This window comes from Bos mutus, chromosome 2, assembly GCF_027580195.1.
Source record: "Bos mutus isolate GX-2022 chromosome 2, NWIPB_WYAK_1.1, whole genome shotgun sequence".
Classification (NCBI taxonomy): Eukaryota; Metazoa; Chordata; class Mammalia; order Artiodactyla; family Bovidae; genus Bos; species Bos mutus.
Window position 1 is genome coordinate 20,748,427 of NC_091618.1, and position 22,342 is coordinate 20,770,768.

The following is a 22,342-nucleotide window of genomic DNA, read 5'->3' on the forward strand; positions in this document are numbered from 1 at the left end:
TCCTTGCTGGGCCTGGTACATACAAGGGGGCTTGCTAAATATTAGTGCTTCAGCATTCATTACCATTATCATCTTTTTTGGAGATATCTCCAGGATGGCTTGAAATGAATGCCAAAAGATAAATGTTAGCCAGTGGCCTGAGATGAGCGGAGACAGCACGTGTGAAAGAGGAGGCGCTCTCCCAGGGCCTTCTCTGGGCAGGGGAGGGGGGCGGGCGCTCATCCCAGGACTCAGGCGGCTGTCACCACGGCCCCAAGAGGAGGGTCTAACCACCAGCCACAAAATCCCCATAAATCCCCTAATTACCTTGTTCACTGGTGAAGGAGAGACAGCTGGGGCTCCAACTGGGGCCTGACTGGCTGTGAAGCCCACACTGTGTGGAGGAGTGAAAGGCAGGCTGCAACGGGCTTCCTCACAGACTGAGGCGGAGACAGACTCTCCGCTCTTCCTATCTTTTCCCTGTTTCCCTGCTTTACATATTTTTTAAAACAAAGTCATCATTATGGTTGCCTGGGGGAAACGGAGGGATGTGTACACATTGCTATATTTAAAATGGATAACCAACAAGCAGCTACCATGTAGCACAGGGAACGCTGCTCCATGTTACGTGGCAGCCTGGATGGGAGGAGGGTTTGGGGGAGAACGGATACATGTATATGTATGGCTGAGTCCCTTCGCTGTTCACCTGAAACTATCAGAGCAGTGTTAATCAGCTACACCCCAATATAAAATAAAAAGTTCAAAGGAAAAAACCAAATTCTTGATAGGCAAAGCTTCGGCTGTCTAGCTGAACTGTATCTGATAACTACCATAAGACAATTTTAAATTAAGTTGGGTTAATCAACTTTCTGATCCTCTTAAGTACCAACTTGGGCAAGGGGGCTCAAAACAGAGAATTATTCTCGTTTTATGCTGTTTTGAAAGGTCCTTCTAAAGAGGCACATTTCTGACTGTGTGATGACGGCCCAACACATGGATGCTGCTGGGAGTGTTTAGGGAATGAATGAGAAGCATTTGCTGGAGTCCCCCCTCAATTCAAAGAGCTAATGTTTGGCATTTAGCAAAATGTCAATACTAGGGCTGATTTCAACTGAAAATCCAATTGTGTACAAATGTTATAAAATTAGACTAAGAAAATATAAGTTGACTCCTAATTTTGTCTTAAAAATCATTTGATACTTAATTTAATCAATTAATTAAAGATTAATCTAGCCAAAAATTCACAGTATCAAGACACTCAATGCATAAGAAGAAAATCTAGTTGGAGGATGTTCTGGATCAAAGCTCAGTTAAATACAAGATGCGAGAAAACCCACCGGAGTTCCCAACGTCATGTTAGAAAGCAAGCTGATGTGAGCTGGTCGATGGAACTTGTTAAAATTTATTTTAAAGGATAGATCCTTGCCTATCTGCTCTAGTTTCTCAATCAATAGGCACGTCTCGAAGCAAAGGCAGGCACCAAAGGATCTTACTGACAACCCTCTAAGGTAGAGGGGGCTATGTATTGGGTTGGACCAAAAGTTCATTCGGGTTTTTTCCATAACAGCTTATGAAAAACCCAACAATTTTTTTGGCCAACCCTGTAGTTGTAATGGTGAGAATGTGTATTATTACTCTGAATAATCCCGTTCATTTTTCTGATCACATATTATGCTTAAAACTGAACTTGGGGGGATACGGGAAAAAACAGCTCTGAACAGGGAGTATGATTCTGCAGACTCCAGGGCGAGCTCAGGGATGGTCAAGCCATGTGGCTCCAGCCAATACCCTCTCTTTCTAGGGTGCACTGTGCCAAGGGGGTTAAGACCAAGGTGGTGAGTGCTAAGGCTCTTACAGAGTTACTATAATCCAAGGAATAACTATATTATTACAAACGAACTCTGTGGAATTCTTATAAGGCCAAACTGCTGCCACAGAGCTCTTAGACTAACATTTCTTTGCAGTTTCTGAAAGTGTCAGCTGAGCTCTCCTCAAATGGCAGAGTCGTGCCCGTCAGGTTATAATAGTCTCTAATTGGTGCTCTTGTGAATTGCAAATTTCCTAATCACTAAAAGGCCTGGAAAAGAATCTCATGCCTCTGTAATAAGAAACATGTTAAAAGGCAAAATAATTTAAAAAGAAAACACACTACAAGCAATAATCATTAAAATGTGCTGCTTTATGTTTATGTCAACATTCCTCATTAATAAAGGCAAGCCTAAAAAACAGAATAAATGAAAAACAAACATGCTCTTCTACAGTTTCTTAATTGTATGATTTCCAGTAAGAACTAGTATGTGATGTAAGTTGGTCTTAACGGTTTCCTTTCTCGTCATGTAAACCTAAGAGGAAACCATTCACGACTCGCTCTCTCTCCTTCTCTCCATCAATCCATCCCATTCCTAAATATTCCCGACCATCAGTCACCCTTCTCTTTGATTAACAACAGGTTAACTCAGACAACGGCTGTTTCTGTTGATTCCTTCTTAGTTCCCTCCTTCTAATCTTCTCCTTCTCTCTCTTCCACTTGACTAAGTTTCCTGCAGGCAGAAACTTTGGTTTTAATCTTCATTTTAGGGGAAGAGGGGGTGGCTACCTTGCTCATACCTGGCACAATATGGGTTTTCCATATATTCTAAAAATTACATAGAATTTAGAAATCTAGGTAACTACTAAATGGATGGTACTATTTGTACTTTCTTTTTTTTTTAAATTAATTTTATTTTATTTTTAAACCTTACATAATTGTATTAGTTTTGCCAAATATCAAAATGAATCCACCACAGGTATACATGTGTTCCCCATCCTGGACCCTCCTCCCTCCTCCCTCCCCATACCATCCCTCTGGGTCGTCCCAGTGCACCAGCCCCAAGCATCCAGCATCGTGCATTGAACCTGGACTGGCATCTCGTACTTTCAATTAAAAAAATTTTTTTTTAAAAAAAGGTACCCTCTGTCGTCTTCTACAGCTAAAGAATGATATAGAGATAAATGGAAACGTCTCTCCTTTGTCCTCAAGGAGCTCCCCACGTGAAGGCCTGCACGCATCACAGGATGCTCATAACACAACCCTAATGCCTGCGCCCACATGGCTGTCTCAGTGTACGCACCCTCACCCCTGCCCCACTGGCTGTGCACTCTGGTTTATTTGGGGGTCCAGGCACCGATAATTTTTAAAAGCTCCTCAGATGATTCTGAAGGGCAGCCAGGATTGAAAACCACCAAAATCTCTGAAACATCGTCTCGAGTTACTCAGTAACAGTACACTTGACCTTCCTTGTCTCATAGGCCTTAGATGGACCCATAGTCTTGCTGGATACCAATGGTGATTCTCTTTTTTCCAGAAATCAAGTGTGGTCACAAATACATTTAATTCTCCTTGATGTCAGTGAGCTGTACCTTTCATAAAAGTCCTCCATTTAATATCATCTTTTCTAACTTTCCACTGAAGTGGAAGATTCTGTCTATAGTTGGCTGAGTGTTAGCTGTGGGCTGGAAAATATCTGGGGATTTTATATTCCCTCCACTTTCACACATCTCCATTGAAGGTTCTGGAAACACTCGACCATGAAATGTGTAGTAGAAATTCCCATAGGAAAGTTAACGTTGACCAAGAAAACATTAAAAAACCTCTATTTGGAAAACTTAATTTGAAACTTTTTGATAACTTTTTAATTTTTATTTAATTTTTGGCTGCTGGGTCTTCATCGCTGCTCGGGCTTTGCTCTAGCTGCAGCATGCAGGCATTTCATTGTGGTAGCTTCTCTTGTTGCAGAGCATGGGCTCTAGGGCACGCAGGCTCAGCAGTCTTGGTTCCCGGCCTTTAGAGCACAGGTTCAGTAGTTAATGGCACACGAACTTAGTGCTCTGTGGCATGTGGGATCTTCCTGGATCACGGACTGAATCCGTGTCTCCTGCATTGGCAGGTGGACTCTTTACCACTAAGCCACCAGGGAAGCCTGAAAGTTTTTGATGAATATTTTACAGAAAACTCTAGCTCATTATAATTTTTAATTTCATTCCTATGAGTATGAATACCAAGAAAAAGTTCATTAAGCCAGTAAAATACTAGTTGCATTTAGAATACTATTAATTATATTAATTATCAAGTAAAATAATATGACGGTGACCCTAGCAATACAATATGAAAGGCGAAACAATGTAATGATTAAGTAAATAGACTCTGGAACCAAGACTCCTTGGGCTCAAATCTCTGCTCTACGACCTAGCAGCTATGGGACCTCAGTTTGCCTCCCTTCAGCTTAGTCTCCTCTTCTCTGAAATGGGTAAATGGTAACACTTCATTTGCAGTTGTTGGATTGAGTGAACACACATGCACATACACACTCACATATATATGCAAGCATATGTCACTAAATAATGGTGCCTGGTGTGCTGGAACTCAAACTCCATCTCTCTCCTGTAACCCACACGTAGCAAAGTGGGCTTAAAACCCAGATTTCATCTTATTGCTACCCCCGCACTTGAGTCTCAGTGGTTTCCCCTGTATCCAAGGTCAAGTGCAAAACCCTTAAGCACAACATACTGGGTCTCTGACAGCCTGATTCTCACCCATTTGCCACTCTGGTCCGCACACTGAAAAATCCATTGCTGCTGCAACCACTGTAGTACCTACAGTGGGCCACCCTCTCATCTCAGGGTCTTTCCCCATGGTCCCCTCTCTCCTTTGGTCACACCCTTCCCTAACCTCTTATCACATTCAGGGGAAAATCAAAATCTTTAGATGGTCCATGGTCTGGAGCCCACTAATTCAAATTTAGGATAGATACCTTGACTGGCTCAAACTTTAGATATGATACATGTATTCACATGAGAAAGCATGCTCACCCCCTAAATATTTGTCTGCCAGTCTTTAGGACAATCAAAGTGAAAGCAGTTGCTATGGTATCATTACATCCTCTCAAGAGGAAACCCTGTGAATCCTGAGTAAATAGGATCCTGTCTGTATACCTCTCTTATGTCTGCTGTAGGTGCAGTTTTTATTTTCATGTTAAACAGTTGTCTGTCTATTCATGTAACTAAAACAGCAGAGAAAGACACTCTTCTTAGAAAATACAAGTCTGGGTGTTTTTAAGGACAGTGCTCATTTGATCTCATTATTCTACCAGTTAATTGACAGGAAAGAATGTCCTAATAGCTCATTAACTCTGAAGATGTCCCCCTTATCTGGTGTCAAGGTCTGAGATACAGAGTGCACAGCAGCTGTACGACTGCTGCTGCTTTAAGAGGACAAAGTATTAGGTTCGCACAGTAGAAAAACAGCAGATGTTTTGATTTGGGTTTCAAACAATCCTATCTACACTATGGCAGAATTTGGTGGTGAGTTATTTTCCCCTCAGGCTAATAAGATGAACCACATGGCTGGTTAAACATTATTTTCTGGGGCCATCAGGGTTTTTCACAGCCACGCTTATGGAAATAATTCTTGGTTAGATTATAATCTGCCAAAATGGTGACCGGTTTGAAAGGCTCTCTGAGAAAGCACTCTTTGCTGCTCTTTCCCTTCTATGCATCCTCGTCCCTTACATGCAGGACTGTCTGCTCCTGCAGTAATGAGCGAAAGTGTAAGAGAAACAAGTCATCAACACGGGCACTGCTCAGTGACTACTCAGATCCCTTCCTCAAAGCATACAGTGAAATTATGCCATTTGCAGCAACACAGATGGATCGAGAGATTGTCATACTGACTGAAGTTTAAGTCAGACAGAGAAGGAGAAATATCTTATGGCATTCCTTATATGTGGAATCTAAAAAGAAATGCTACAAATAAACTTACAAAACAGAGAGAGATTCACTGACTTAGAGAACGAATTTATGGTTGTCAGAGGGGGAGGGATAGGGAGTTTGGGATGGGCATGTACACACTGCTGTATTTAGAATGGATAACCAATAAGGACCTACTGTATAGCACATGGAACTCTGCTCAGTGTTACGTGCCAGCCTGGATGGGAGGGGAGTTTGAAAGAGAATGGATCCATGTACACGTGTGGTTGAGTCCCTTCACTGTTCACCTGAAACTATCACAACATTGGTAATCAGTGACACCCCAATACAAAAGAAAAAGTTTAAAATTAAAATTAAAAAAGAAATCCAGAATCCAGAAAACAGCTATGCCCGTAAACCAAGAAACACGGTCTTCATGCCTTCCTGATGCATAAAACATTAAAATGATAATAATTAGCAAACAATTAGGGCTGCCGAGGGGGTAAGAAAACATTGTCGTAACCTGACAAGTGTCACAGTTATGCTCAAAATGATTCTCGCTGGGCCTGAGTGATCTAAGGCAGGGGCTCATTTTCCTCCTCAGCCCCACGTCTCACTAAAAAGCATCTTCCACACAATGGTGAATTACTTGGGGCTTAAAGTTTATCTCTGTCACAGCACAGTGTGCCAAAAGAAGGGCCTGCTAACCCCCAGAGACACAGCTCATTTAAAGTTATAATGAAGACAGCAGGTGTTCCATACAGATGTCACTTCTTTCTAGAAGACACTGATTAAACACTTTATCTCCCTTAATGTCGGTAGGCTAGGCTACATTTTATTTCGGCATCACCCGAGCTCCTTTCAGTCTCACTGAGCTGAAAATTACAAAGTACTGGTTTTGGGTTGTTCTGTAGGGATTTGTAGGGAATCCTGAACACTATGATCTGAGAGTCAACTCCCACTGTTTCCTAGAAACACAAAAAGTGTATTTTGCGATACAAAAATTCTCTTCCACAGAAAGCATGCCAGACTCTCCCTTTCCTTGGCGACCCAAACTTCTGAGTGCCAGTCACTAGACACCTTCCACTGAGGTGATGCACAACTGATCTGAAAAAAAACACGCTTGGTAAAATATACGCAGCTTTAACTTTTGTAAACTGTAAAGTCAGATGGCAACACGTGGTGCTGTGGCTCCTGAAGGCTTCAATGAGACAGGATCCGGTGTGTTCTGGATCCCTTAATTTACAGGGCAACAGTGGAGAAACAGACATAGAGAATGGATTTATGGACATGGGAAGAGGGAAGGAGAGGGTGAGATGTATGGAAAGAGTAACATGGAAACTTACATTACCATATGTAAAATAGATAGCCAACTGGAATTTGCTGTATGGCTCAGGAAACTCAAACAGGGTCTCGGTATCAACCTAGAGGGGTGGGATGGGGAGGGAGATGGGAGGGAGGTTCAAAACGGAGGGGATATATGTATACCTATGGCTGATTCATGTTGAGGTTTGACAGAAAACAGCAAAATTCTGCAAAGCAATTATCCTTCAATAAAAAAAATTAATTAAAGGAAAAAAAAATTACTGAAGCAGCCAGGGAGAGCTAGCTACTGGTAACTGAAGCCACTGTTCTTCATGCCCAGAGTATGTGGATACTTTCAGCCTGGAAGGATTGAAGGATAGATAAGAAACCAAAGAAGGAAATGAGCAAAAAGGAAAAGTGGAGACTGGATGTAGAGAAATCCTAGTTTGGATATCAGCTCTGCACCATCTCCCTCATCACTCTGATGGAGTAAGCAGCCCACAGAGGCTGGAGGTGAAGGCGTGAGGTGGAGTTTTCTCTGCATTCCTCTAAAAAAAACAGCCTGATGCCTTTAACAGAGTGGGACTGTGGATAACATCAAAGAAGAGGAAGGCCAATACTGCATATTTTTAGCAATGTGTAGATTTTCATAAAAGTTCTACGTGATTTTGCAGACATTTGAGAGAATGGCATGAAGTCAAAACAAGAAAGTAAGTCACCATAATCTTATTCCCGAGAAATAGGATGAGTGGCATTTTGCTAAATATTATTCCCATCTTTTTTATAGTACATTTAGTAGGTCTTACAAAAATAGATGTGTCTCTACTAAGAATACTGCTATATCCTGCTCATTTGACTCACTGTGAACCTGCTTCTCTTTTTAGTGGCTGAGTATTATTCTCGATCATGATTTATTTCACCTATTTCTCCTTTTGGGGCATGATTAGGCCATTTGCGATTTTTCTAAAGCAGATGATTACAATGTAATTTTAATCAGCTTAATATTTATAGTAATCTTAATAACGCTGCACAATTTTGGTCCTGTGTTACAACAAAAGTAGATTTAAATAACACAGATGTGACACAGGAAGACTGCTGGTCCCTAATTGAGATTCACGAAGATATATAAATACATATTATGCATGACTCTCACATCTGGCTCTCTATAACAAAGTACAACAGAATTATAAATAGTTTTGAATCCTTGGAGAACTGCCATGTGATGAAACTAGACCACTTTGAAAGCTATTTGTGATTCTGTAATAAATGGAAACCAACATATGACTCTTGATTTTTCTCACTAGCAAAACAACACAACAAAATGGATGAACACGTGCAACTCCAAGTGAGATTCAAGAGGCTGAGTAAAAGACAGTGAAAATTCTCACATGAATGATTCCTATTAACAAGAAGCTAGCTGCTGCTTAGTCGCTCAGCTGTGTCTGACTCTTTATAACCCCATGGACTGCAGCCCTCCAGGTTCCTCTGTCCATGGGGATTCTCCAGGCAAGAAGACCAGAGTAGGTTACCATACCCTCTCCTCCAGGGGATCTTCCCAACCAAGGGATCGAACCCAAGCCTCTTGCACTGCAGGCGAATTCTTTACTGCCTAAGCCACCAGGGAAGCCCAGCAAGAAACTAGAAGAATGTGTAAAATGTTGCTGTTTTTGTCTTGTGCTCAGTTGCTAAGTCGTGTCTGACTCTTTTTGATGCCATGGAACTGTAGCCTGCCAGGCTCCTCTGTTCATGGGATTTTCCAGGCAAGAATACTGGAGTGGGCTGCCATTTCCTCTTCTAGGGGATCTTCCCAACCTAGGGATCGAACTGTCTCCTTTATCTCCTGCATTGGCAGATGGTAGCTCAATGTAAAATTCTGATGTCTTAAGGCAAACTTGGTGCAAGCGCATTTATTCCTTTTTGTTACGAATCTTTTTCTAAAAAGAAAGCCATAGAAGAAAAATTGAATCCTATTTAAATGAACAGTGCAAATATCAATTCAAATGACATTAATTGAGCCCACGGTAAACACAATATTTTCAAACTCACATGCTATAGTTTTTGGTAGAAATGAATGACTGCCCAGAAGATTATTTATGACTGTCTATAGGAAGCACATTTTTTGGTGTGTGTTCTATTAGATACCTAATATGCAAGTTTCTTGCCATAAGAAGGGCATTCTTCTCCTATACAAACTATTGATTTCACAATTTTAAATTAATGTCAGGATTTCTTTTGCTTAAAAAAAAAATCAACCAAAGAACAAGGCCAATGATGTGAGGACAATAGTAAGAGAAATGTCACTGTCACTCTATAAATGATACTGTCTTTTTCAATTTAGCTGAGACTGTTCCATCGTGACCATGCCTACCTAAGAGTTTTCAGTGTTCTCATGTCAGGATGATTGCAATGGCCAATCCACCTCCAAGAACACAAACATAACTCCAGCTCAGCCATGCGGGCTGACTATGTGGAGGGCTACAGACAGATTCATGCTGGACTCTTCCGTATCTGAAAATTCACAGCAGCCCACAAGTGCTTTTTCTGAAGAGGCTGTGTTGGACAATGTAGAAAGTGCCCCGGCAAGGAATAGAGGAGTCTGGTCTTCTCATCTGTTGTCTGCCACTCAGCATGTGACCCTGGGCCTGGCAATTAACTTCTCTGTGCTCTGTTTCCCAATCTAAAACAATGATTACAATGACAAATGCTTATTTCATAGGGTTCTGTGTGGGGATGTGAACCTTCCTGGCACAGAATCATTAATGCTCATGGACCTGGGGAAACAATCACCAAAACATGTACAGTGGTTTCTTCTGGGTGCCTACCTTATGGGTAGCTGCAAGGATTCAATGTGAGTGGTTTTAATGTGGGTGGTGGAGTTATGAACTATTTTTTGTCTTTTCTTTTTGGTGATTTGTATTTTCCACAGTTAATATATTCTTTTCTAACCAGCATGACAACACTTGTCCAAATCCTAGAAGACCATAATAACTGAACTGAGGTACTCATCACCACCTGCCTCAGGCCCTCAGCAACACCCACCCTGGGACGTCTGGAATTCAGGTAGGACTTTGGGAGAAAGCTGGGAGTCCCTTTGCAGGCAGCCCAGAAGACAGATGTGGAAGCTAATTCAAGGCTCAGCTCTGCTCCCACCTGGATTCATAGGAGCACAAGGAAATGTGGATTCAATCTCGCGCCTTCCAGGAAGGTTCTGACTCCCAGGATCCTCATGCCTGGGGAAGCCGACCTACATCACACTGGCATCCCCAGGGCAGGCCACTGTCCACAGTTAACAGACACAGATATATACTGCGACAGGATTTAAGTCTCTTGACTTCTCCTAGTCTGCTTCCGCATTGGGTAAAATCAAGGGTCAGACAATGATGACCTTTAAGGTCACTCTCCGTGCCACTCGTGTTTGAAAATGGTATGGTCTTATATCATTCTCCATTACCTACTTTAAAAATAATTTAAGTAAATTAAGCAAAGGATTGACTTAAGAGGTCCCTCCCCAAGACTGCAGTTATGTACTTAAAATTATATGGTACAATTATATGGTATATGTTACAAGAAAGGCTCAAATTAAAAAAAAAAATTATTTAATTTTATTCATTAAAATATCAACTGCTGAGTCAATGAAACAAAGTCTAGGCCTTTAGTTCCAAAAAAAGAGAATTTGTTTTGTTTCCTATTTTAGTACAGATACACAGAATTAGAAAATTTTTCACACCTCCAATTGTTTGATTAATAAGAATGTAGAATCTACTATAATTTTAAAGCACTATTTGACAACTCTCTTCCTAATGAAAACATTTTATAGGAATGAAGAGTCTCTTAAACAGGCCTATAGTCTGATCTTATGAGACACTGAATATACCCATCAATAACTTTGGTATTAAAGACTGTACAGATTAAAAAAAGAAAAAAACTGTATAGATAACCTGAGTATCCAAATCATCATATTAATAAATTTGCTATTCTATAAAATTCTTACACAGCTTAAGGAATCACAGTTGTTGAATCACAGAATTTCATAGATGGATAAGTAAAGGGACTAACTCATTTTGAAAGTTACTTTATCTCTTTCCTAAATCTAATATATTGGGGTAGCTGAAGTGAAGTCACTTACATCTCCTATCATTCAGCAAAAAGAATAATACTTTTGGTTTGATAGCAAAGAAGACGACTTACTCATTTCTGTACCCTGTTATCACTCAACAACAGTATCACATATAGACAAGGGACTCAGAGAGGGACTCGCTAAGGAACAGAATGAACAGTCATCCGGAGCGAGGTGACAAATGCACCAGGCAACAGGCCTGCAACCACTAAGACCTGCTAGCCCCCAAAACAGGATGGAGAAGGTGTGGGTGGGCGGAACTACTTCATTAGAGTTTTGTTTATTGTTAAATCTACTCATTAGCATCTGAATACTGCTTTAAATAAATGGTGACTGGGGGGTAGGTGGCAAAGGAAAAATTATAAAATAATTCACAAAGAACTATTAATGTCAATTTCTCAATGTGTTTCAATTCCATGTATCATTATTTTTTTTTTTTTTTAGCAATGGCCAAGATATAGTTAATCTTTCTAAGTCTTAAACCTCAACAGAAGCCTGCTCCTTCCCAATAGCAACCTAAATAGAACCTTGGTCCACTTATTTTATTCTTTCTCTTCCTGACTGGGATATATTCACATGTTAGTTCACAGGTTTGAAAAAGCGTGTATTTATATTTCTTTACACGCACAATTTCACATCTAGCTACAGTCTCGAATACCAAACTTTACTCACTGAAATGAATATCTCTAATGTCGAGAGTAGGGAGTAAGAACCAGTAATCTAAAGGAAGCGTTCTGCAATGAAATTGCTTTTAGGAAATCTGGCAGATGGCACTTTTTCATTACAGAGAAAGTTTTCCTAGGGGAAAACACACCAAATTACTTAAAAAAAAAAAAGTTAAGTGGTCACACAGAATGAGCTGTGCATCTCTGTCCTGGCCTCCAACACGCCTGCAAAGCCAAGGAGACCAGCCGTGAACATTTGCATACGTTAAAAATCACCAACTGCATTATGCCTGCATTGGGCCAGTGAAGAGTCATATAATCAAGCGACTAAAGAAGGTACCACCATCAAACGTATTTACATATCAATGTAGATTTGCCTTAGACAGTTGTGTGACTTTATCTTCCGATACAGAAATGATCTTTTATCCGTCAGCCCTGAGACCTAGATGACAAACGCGCCAATATTCCTGACACCTCTCAATGTCCCCATTTCTGGCTACGCCTGCCCTATTCAGTCCATTACCACAGAATAATGGAAAAGAAAGAAAACTCTGAAGGGGACCCACTTCAACTCTCTTATCAACCCACTCCAGTATTCTTGCCCGGAGAATCCCATGGACAGAGGAGCCTGACAGGCTACAGTCCATGGGATCACAAGAGTCGGACACGACTTAGTGACTAAACCACCACCACCACCATTATTAAAAAAAAAAAAATAGCAATAATGCAAACGTCTGATTAGGTTCAGTGACATACATCTTAAGTAAAGTTAGTTCACTGAGGACTGACACTCAGACCACTGCAGTTCCAAGCCTCTTCTCTTATACCATGTGATGTACCATATGACGAAAGATTAAAAACATGTATGTAATTTACTCCATTTTTTCCAAAATTTTCTGTACAATAATAAACAAGACAAATGTCATTTGCATATACTTTGGTGCAGCTTCAATAAAAGGCAAAACAGACAACTCAGTTAAATTCTCTTTGTTTTTTCACTTACAATATACCTGAATTGATCCCTATGAATATAAATGCCTATAAAAAGGATTCAAAGATACTGTCAAGTGATCTTTGAGCAACAAAAGCCCTACATACTAATTTGGAACCTAGATACTCTTTTCCAATATAGCTCCCCTGGTTAATTTTACACGTGAAGACTTAGAGACAAAGCAGGAACCCATTTCAATCTAAAGCCAAGACCTTTGTATTATAGTTTATCCCACCATAGCTCCACATATGGCCAGCCAGTAACCCCAACTGTACAGTCTGGGGAGGGGGTGACAAAACTGCTTGATTTTCACAAGAGAGCCGGAGTGTGATTGTGGCCATTTGCCTTTCAGAGGAGTCTAGGAAAAGCAACACAAGTTACTCCACATGTCATGAGGATTTCCAGTTTTAACCAGTACACATGCTCCAGGCTGGCAGACAGAAGTTGAAAAGGACACAGCTTTGTACCCAGCCGCCAGCTGAACTTGGTGGCAGGCTATTTAAAAAAAAAAAAAAAAAGGCACAAATTATACATAGAAGGATGTGGGGGAGGGGGAGAGGAAAATGGAATGAGCTAATGTTCCTAGTTGGCATCTGCCTTTTGACTCAAAGAAAGAGATGGCTCTCATCCAGAATTTTTCTATTATTGTGGCATCAGCTGCCTCTTGGATTCGTTTATAAAAGCTGAGACTGCCAACAGAACAGGACAAGATTTTTGTTAATGGTAGTAAATGTGCAAAAAGCCTCTTGAAATAATAGGGATTTCGATATTTCTTCTACAAAGACTACTTTGGTATTATTCTTCCTGGCATGAGCTTTAGGACTTGTAATTATAGCCAGGTACACTGTTAGGAAATACGACAACAGCAAATTCTGAGGTTAAAAAGTTGCTACCTTGATTCTTTAATTTACTCTTCCAGTATATTGACCTAAAGAGAGGTCTGAAACTAATTTGGTGCTGGATGTTTCTTGCTGGACTGGCATTCCACCAAATGAATTTCCACTACTTGGCCCTTTCAAGTCCCAGTATTAATGGTGACTACTACGCTAACTTCTCTGAAAACCGGGAATCCAAGAAAAAGAATTAAGCGTTTACCCTGCCTTTTAAAACAAGCCTATAGATTCTACCTTCTTCATGAGGGAAAGATTTTCCTTCTTTTTTTTAAAAAAGCTGATAAATAAATGTACTAAGATGATAAATTGAAACCCCCAATGAAGAATCAGAAACACTTCTGGTTTCCACTGGGGACATAGAAAACTGGAAAAAGCACCACTATCATCTTTAAGCATAAATTCTGCACAATTTGCAAATTAATATTCTGCCTGAACCTAAGAGAAAGGGACAGCAGTAGGGCAGTCAGCTAGACAGAAGTCCAAGATGTTACAGGAGCCCTTGTTTACCCAGGACAGGGTCTACTGGACGCTTACGAGAATTCAGCCAACACTGTTAACACATTGCTAAGAGAGAGCGACAGCTAGCAAGATTATATTCTTAGAATACATAACACAGAACACATGGGGCCTGCAATATAAAGGAATTCACACCCACTTTCAGGCTCTTCTCAGGACCTCCAGTGGTCCTTATAAAGACACAGGTGAGTTCAGAGCATGTGTCCTTTGTCCTCTGTCCTTCCTGGGATAGTCCTGAGGGACAGAACAGCAGCCACCGCAGGAAAGCCTGCCTGGATCTTTCCTCCCTACTGTCCCTAAGGAACAAAAGACTTAAGTGCCTGCAAGAAAGACAAAAACCAAGTTTCCCTTAGGGAAATAGTGAGAGCCTTCTGCAGCTTCGAAAAGGGAAGAGGAAGGAAAAAAAAAAAAAAACAACCACCCTCTAAACTGGAGGGTCAGGGATACTGAGAAGACCATGCCTCCAAACCAAGGGACACAATGACTCCTGGACTGAGCCTTAATCAGAGCACACCCTACACCAGCCTCCCGCTGCTGCTGCTGCTGCTGCTAAGTCGCTTCAGTCGTGTCCGACTCTGTGCGACTCCATAGATGGCAGCCCACCAGGCTTCCCCGTCCCTGGGATTCTCCAGGCAAGAACACTGGAATGGGTTGCCAATTCCTTCTCCAATGCATGAAAGTGAAAAGTGAAAGTGAAGTCGCTCAGTCGTGTCCGACTCTTCGACCCCATGGACTGCAGCCTACCAGGCTTCTACATCCATGGGATTTTCCAGGCAAAAGTACTGGAGTGGGGTGCAGTTGCCTTCTCCGACACCAGCCTCCCGCAGCCAGGCTAAAAAGCAGAGAGCAACAAGCAAATGGGGCTTCTCTGGTGGCTCAGAGGTAAAGGATTCGCCTGCAATGCAAGAGACCTGGGTTCAATACCTGGGTCAGGAACGGATAAAAGACTGATGCTGAAGCTCTGATGCTTTGGCCATCTGATGAGGAGAGTCAACTCATCAGAAAAGACCCTGATGCTGGGAAAGACTGAGTGCAGGAGGAGAAGAGGGCGACAAAGGATGAGACGGTTGGATGGCATCACCGACTTGACGGACGTGAGTTTGAGCAAGCTCCGGGAGATAGTGAAGGACGGCGAAGCCTGGTGTGCTGCAGTCCACGGGGTCACAAAGAGCTGGACACAACTGAGCGACTGAACAACAACGAGTAACAACAGTGTGCCACCCACTGGAGAAGGGGTGAGGGAGGGGACAGAGTACCTAACCCAGTTACAGCACAAAGATTTAAAAACGAAGTCCAAGTAGACACTGAGAAATACTCAGGCACATCAGCCCCCGCCCTAGAAACAAGGTAACGGCGGAGGAATTCAAAGCCGTTGGTACGCTGAGGGTAACCATATAGTACATATTGAATATTACAGTAATTCTACAAAATTCAAAATACAGTGCTCAATAGAACAAGTAGACAGATAATCCGCAAGGATTAGAAGACCTGGGCAACACTATCAACTCAATTAATTTAAATAACATTTGTAGAATACCCCACCCAACTAGAGCAGAAGACGCAGTCTTTTTGGGTACACATGGCGCTTCACCAGGATGCACCAGAAACATCACAAACAGGAGATTTAACCTGGGAATGCAAACCTGCCTCAAGTTTGAAAATCAAAATTATTTAATATGTTATTAATAATAGATTGGGGCTTCCCTGGTGGCTCAGATGGTAAAGAATCTGCCTGCAATGCAGGAAACCCAGGTTTGATCCCTGGGTCAGAAAGATCCCCTGGAGAGGGAATGGCAAACCCACTCAAGTATTCTTGCCTGGAGAATTCCAAGGACAGAGTTTGAAAATCAAAATTATTTACTATGTTATTAATAATAAACTAAAGAACAAAAAGTATATAATGATCTCAACAAACACAGAATTAAAAATACTATTATTAATAACACACTGTGCCTGCATGTAGTGTCCAGCTCTTTGTGACCTCATGGACTGTGGCTTGATACGCTACTCTGTCCATGGATTTTTCCAGGCAAGAACACTGGAATGGGTTGCCCTTCCCTTCTCCAGGGGATCTTCCCAACAGAGGGATCAATCCCATTTGTCCTGTGTCTCCTCTATTCATGGGCAGATTCTTCACCACTGAGCCACCTGGGAAGCCCCTACAGCACATCTCCTGTCTTAAAAAGAAACAAAAAAAAGAAACAGGTGTAAGTTTAAGAAAATATATGGAGGGTCTGTATGTTTCAAAGTTTTTAATGGCATTTAAAAAGATGATTACAACATAATAATGAATGAAAAAAAATAAGGTTCAAAACAAATGTACCTACCATAATGGTCAACGGTTATAAAATAAACCAAATATTTTTCTATAGGAAATAAAGGTAAGAAATAATAAAGCCCGTTTTAAAAAATGTCTCCTTGGCGTCTCACTCTTAGTAAGACAGACATGAATATTTTAAGGGAAATAAAGTTGAAATTAATATAAACAATTTGCAAAGTGATTTCCTTTGCTGTCACCCATTACTGTACATATACGCACTTTAAGACATCAGTTCAGAACAGTTTCATTGGAACTAGTTCCATACGCTCTTAAAAACATTCATTGAAAATGAAGTTCTGTGGTCAAGTAAGTTTAGGAAAACATTAATTTCATAAATTGGTTTCTTAATTGCAGAACTAAGAATTGTCAGTATTGTCATTCTGGATTTTCAAGAGATAAATTGCAGGGTAAAGTTTGCAGTTTCTCACCTTTATTTGAGTGAGTGAGAGAGGCAGAATGAAAAGGAAAGAGAGGAGAGAGCTGTTTTCAGCTAAAAATTGAAAGTAAGTTGCAGACTTATTACTTTGCTTCCAAATACTTCAGTGGATATCTCCCAAGAATAAGGGACCTTCTGTTACTTATCCATAATACCACTGTCACCTCAAAGAAAGTTAGTCCAATTCCCAAATAACATCTGACACAAAGTCCAAATACAAAGTTTCTGTTTCCTCAGAAAAGGTCTCTTTATAGGAACCAGTTTTTCAAGGTGCTGTGTTATGTTTGATTGTTACTTCCTTTTAATATAAAAATCACATCTTGCTTTCTTTCTGACATTGATTTTTTTCCAGGAGACCAGTCTCACTAAACTGTAGAAACCTCATGTTTTGTATGATGTCTTGACTTTTTCCTCTATTCCATGTATTTCCTGTATATGGGCCTTTCCTCTGGAAGATGAAACATTTTTAGTAAGAATATGTCATAGTCGATGCTGTGTTCCTCATATGGCGTCGCATCAGGAGACATACACTATCAGGCCATCCCATAATAATGCTGCCAAATTTGATCGCTGGGATCAGGTGATGACTCCTAAGTCTCCCTGCTTCCCTATTAACACATCCTCTAGGAAGTGACCCTTGATCACCATGTAAATGACCCTTTTCTTTTTCTTTTTCTTTTTTTGGTGGGGGGAGTATAGCTAACTTACAATGTTGAGTTAGCTTCAGGTGTACAGCAAAGTGAATCAGTTATAACAATGTTCCATTTCTAAACAAGACCCAAAGTGAATCCGTTGCAACAATGTTCCATTTCTAAATAAGACCTTTTCACTAATGATTTTTATAGTGTTTGTTTGCAAGACTACCAGTTATTTCATTGGGTTTCTTGCTAATTTCTATTTACATCTTTTAAAACTCCTTTTTAGGAAAATGTTCTCTTTGTGGGATACAGTTAGGTGAGTTTTGACAAACACAAAGAGTAGTGTATCCATCACAACAACCAAGATACAGAATAGTGCCATCACTCCAAAAATCCCCTCCTGTTGTCTCTCTATGGTACTAAAGTTTTGTACAAAGTCCAGGCTTAGTAGCTTTGCTCTGACTTCCTTACATTTGTGTGTGTGATACGCAGGGATTAATATTTTTATCAGTGATAACATTTCTACTGCACTTCTAAGATTTACATCCAATAGAGCATACCATATTTACATTCAATGGACAGTCCAAGGTAACAAATTCAGACACAGTTCTGTTAAGATTATGGTTTGTTCCAAATTAAATTAAATACATAATATCCTTACCTCCCATAATATTGCATGTCTCACCTTGGAGTGATTAAGCACCTGCTGTGCCCAGGACTAACCTTTAGAATTTGTTAAAATACAGCCTCTGGGCCTTTCCCCCAGTGTTTAGGATTCCAAGGCTAAGGCACGCTTCCAGTGACCGTGATATCAGCGGTCCATTAAGGCTGGTGATGGCAAGAATATACCTGGTTATCCCCCTCTGTTTCTGTGCATCCTCTTTGTAATGTGACTCTACAGCTTGGCCCAGGAAGAGGTGGAATCTACTTCCTTATCCCCTGAATTTTGTCTGGTCTCCTGATTTGCTTCGGTAACAAAATACAGAGGAACCAACAATACATCAGCCTAAGTATGTTCCCGCATTCTCCCTGGGAACCCTCGCGCTGAGGCCTTGTGGACGAACCTGGCCTGGCCGGCTGGATGACGAGTCACATGTGGACCAACTGCCACCATCGCATCAGATAGCGGTCAGTCAGGCAGGTAGAGGAGGTGTCCTAGAGCAGCTAGCCCCAACTGACCACCACAGACACCTCAGCACACCAGCTGAGACCAGCGAAGCCTGGCCCATGGGATCATCCGTGCAGAACCATAAATGTGGAAGAAACATGTATTGTTTTAGGCCAAGTGTGTCTGGGCAATTTTACCCAGTAATAGACGACTGACAGGCCACCGTTCTGATACTCTTCATCTGAGAAGTCCTGATGTATCTTCCTCTCCACTGCTTCAGCCACCTTCATCATCCAGACTCTGCTCCATGATTAGACTACTTCAAGTCTTCTGATTTGTCTTCCCCTCTTGTTCTCACTGCCTACCTCCACACACACTTACTGCTAAGACCGTATTCTTAACATCAGAAACCAAGTTGTAGGAATCTGTGTGTTCCTGTCATATGTTGTAATGCCTGATACCCCCCTTCATGCTTAGTCCTTGTTCCTGGCATGACTGTTGCTGGATCCGTGAAACACAGCTCTGATCAGATCACTCTCCTGTGCAGAACTCTTACTGGAAGTTACATCATAGACCAGACCCATTTTCCACGTGGCCTATTTAATTCTGGGACCTCTGTGATCAGGCCCCAGCCTAGCTACCCACTCTTCTTCCCCTTCTTCTCTTAGCACTTTATTCAAAAGCGAGGGTGGGATGACCACAACCCTTACTCTTGTGTCTGAGAAGATATGATTCCTGCCTCGAAGGCCCTTTCACATCTCAGCAAATGCTACACATTCTTCAAGGATCAATTCAAATACCACCTCTTCTGTGAAACTCTGATAGATCTAGTGAAGAAAAAGCTCACCCCTTCTCACGGATTCCAGCAAATGGCTGAAGCCTCTTTTAAGTACCTGATATTATGGTTACTTATGGTATCGAGCAGGCTTCCCTGGTGGCTCAACGGTAAAGAATCCTCTTGCCAATGCAGTAGATGTTGGGAAGATCCCCTGGAGATGGTAATGGCAACCCACTCCAGTATTTTTGCCTGGGAAATTCCATAGACAGAGGAGCCTGACAAGCTTCAGTCCATAGAGTCACAAAGAGTTGGACATGACTAAGTGACTAACACTCAGACACACAAACAATAAAAACAGGAATACCAAAACTTATTACCAAACCTAGAAGAAAGATGGCAAAATAAATAGGGCAGTTTTCATGTACTATTTCATATAGGGCTTCCCTGGTGGCTCAGACAGTAAAGCATCTGCCTGCAATGTGGGAGACCTGGATTCGATCCCTGGGTCAAGATCTCCTGGAGAAGGAAATGGCAACCCACTCCAGTACTCTTGTCTGGAAAATTCCATGGACTGAGGAGCCTGGTAGGCTACAGTCCATGGGGTCGCAAAGAGTTGGACATGACCGAGCGACTTCACTTTCACTTTCTTTTCATATACTAATTGGTAAAAGAATCGTCTGGAAAGTCAGTTAAAAATACAAATTTCTAGGTTCTGCTCGCAGGGAGACTGGTTCAGTAGGCCTGCAGCTAAACCCTGAGTCTGCATTCTCACCAAGCTGCCCATGTGATTCTCAAGAAGGCCTGTGGGCGACACTGATGTACAGTGACATATAGCCTGCCTTATAGATATGCATTTCAAAGTAAACCCTTCCTTCATGTACCTAGAATTTTTTTCTTAGGTTTCTTGACTTTAATGCCAAAGCACTGAGTGCGGCAGGCCTATAAAAAGAACCACTTTAACAATACATACATAGTCTGGCACCTTATTAGCTTAGGTTGCTGGGAATATGGCATCGCACCCCATTCTTTGTAATCACAATCTGCACACATTTTTTTCATCTACATCTCCTTTTTATAAACTATTTAAAGTTTAATTTGCTACAAACAGCCCTTTTTCAGACATCACACCATGTGAGGTATGTACTTTAAAATAAGTGAAGGGTGCAAATTCCCTACCTTGGTCCAAGAGGCTGGCTCTCAATGCTCTCTCCAGCTGCTCCTCTTCACTCAGTCCCGCGGTGTACGTGTCATAGTTCCTGGGGACATCTTCATAGGCACCTCGCCCGCCATATGGGTAATAATCCTGATATCCAGAGTAGCCTACAGGTGCAATGAACAAGTTATGGAACAATGCCATGGACTATTCCTTTTCATACTTCCTATTTTGTAAGCAAAGACATTAAAATAATGTATGTCATTATTCTGATAATAGTAATAATTCTCAAAATAAGAAAAGATGACTGGTGCCGTATGATGACCTGGGGGATGAGAGGGGGTAGGGAAAGGAGACCAGAGAGGGAGGGGACATATGTATAATTATAGTTGATTAGTATTGCTATATAGCAGAAAACAATACAACATCACAAAATTTTAAAATATATATTTAAATTAAAAAAAAAAAAAAAAAAAAAAAAGATGACCAATGGAGAATGCCTTCATGAGGGTGGGTGATAATCATCCTGTCACCATGGTACCACAGTGTCCACGTGGGACTGGACACGCCTGAGTCCTTATGTGCTGAAGATGAAGTAGATACTAATTTATGTAATTGCTTTTTATTGGAGTATATCTGATTTACAATATTATGTTCATTTGTACTGTACTTCAAAGTGAATCAGTTACACATACACACATACTTACCCACTCTTTTTTAGATTCTATTCCCATACAGCAGGGCTTCCCTTATGGCTCAGCTGGTAAAGAATCCACCTGCAATGTGGGAGACCTGGGATTGACCCCTGGGTTGGGAAGATCCCCTGGAGAAGGGAAAGGCTACCCACTCCAGTATTATGGCCTGGATAATTCAAACATGGACTATACAGTCCACGGGGTCGCAAAGAGTTGGACACGACTGAGCGACTTTTACTTCACTTGGGCTTCCCTGGTGGCTCAGATGGTAAAGAGTCTGTCTACCTGCCGTGTGGGACACCTGGTTTCGATCCCTGGATCAGGAAGATCCCCTGGAGAAGGAAACGGCAACCCACTCCAGTATTCTTGCTTGGAAAATCCTCTGGACGGAGGAGCCTGGCAGACCGCAGTCCATGGGGTCACACAGAGTTGGACACGACTGAGCGACTTTACTTTCTTTCACTTTCACTTTCCCATACAGCAAGGAGATCAAACCAGTCAATTCTAAAGGAAATCAACCCTGAATATTCACTGGAAGGACTGATGCTGAAGCTCCAATACTTTGGCCACCTGATGTGAAGAGCCAATTCACTGGAAAAAACCATGGGATTTTCCAGGCACGAATACTGGAGTGAGTCGCCATGCCCTTCTCCAAGGGATCTTCCTGACCCAGGGATTGAACCTGCATCTCTTGCACTGCAGGCAGATTCTTTACCACTGAGCCAACTGGAAAGCCCGTGCTCTACATTAGGTTCTTATTATCTATTTTCCACAAGAAGACACTAGTTTAGAAGGCACGAGAAGTACTGGAGGGGACGGGAATGGGCCACTGACGTATGCAGTGGGTTCTTTCCGTTTAGAGCTACTTAACACCGTCGGTGAAGACTTGGCTGGACTTGAGAGAAAGGTTAAAATGACAGTTGATAAAGCCTTACTGTCCAGTGGTTCCAAACAATGACAGACAGACCAATATTTAATACATATACTGTAGGACTTCTGTGTTAGGCATGATGCTTCAGGCGGT

At 41.5% G+C, this 22,342-nt stretch overlaps 1 protein-coding gene across 3 annotated transcripts in view; it reads right to left on the reverse strand.

Moving 5' to 3' along the window:
* RHBDD1 (rhomboid domain containing 1) overlaps positions 1 to 22,342 on the reverse strand; it is a 135,190-nt gene that overhangs the window by 35,386 nt on the left and 77,462 nt on the right. For all 3 annotated transcript variants that reach the window (XM_005890134.3, XM_070385758.1, XM_070385748.1), the window contains one exon: positions 20,647 to 20,790. In XM_005890134.3, the coding sequence (XP_005890196.1) occupies positions 20,647 to 20,790 (144 nt within the window). The remainder of the gene's footprint in view (positions 1 to 20,646; positions 20,791 to 22,342) is intronic.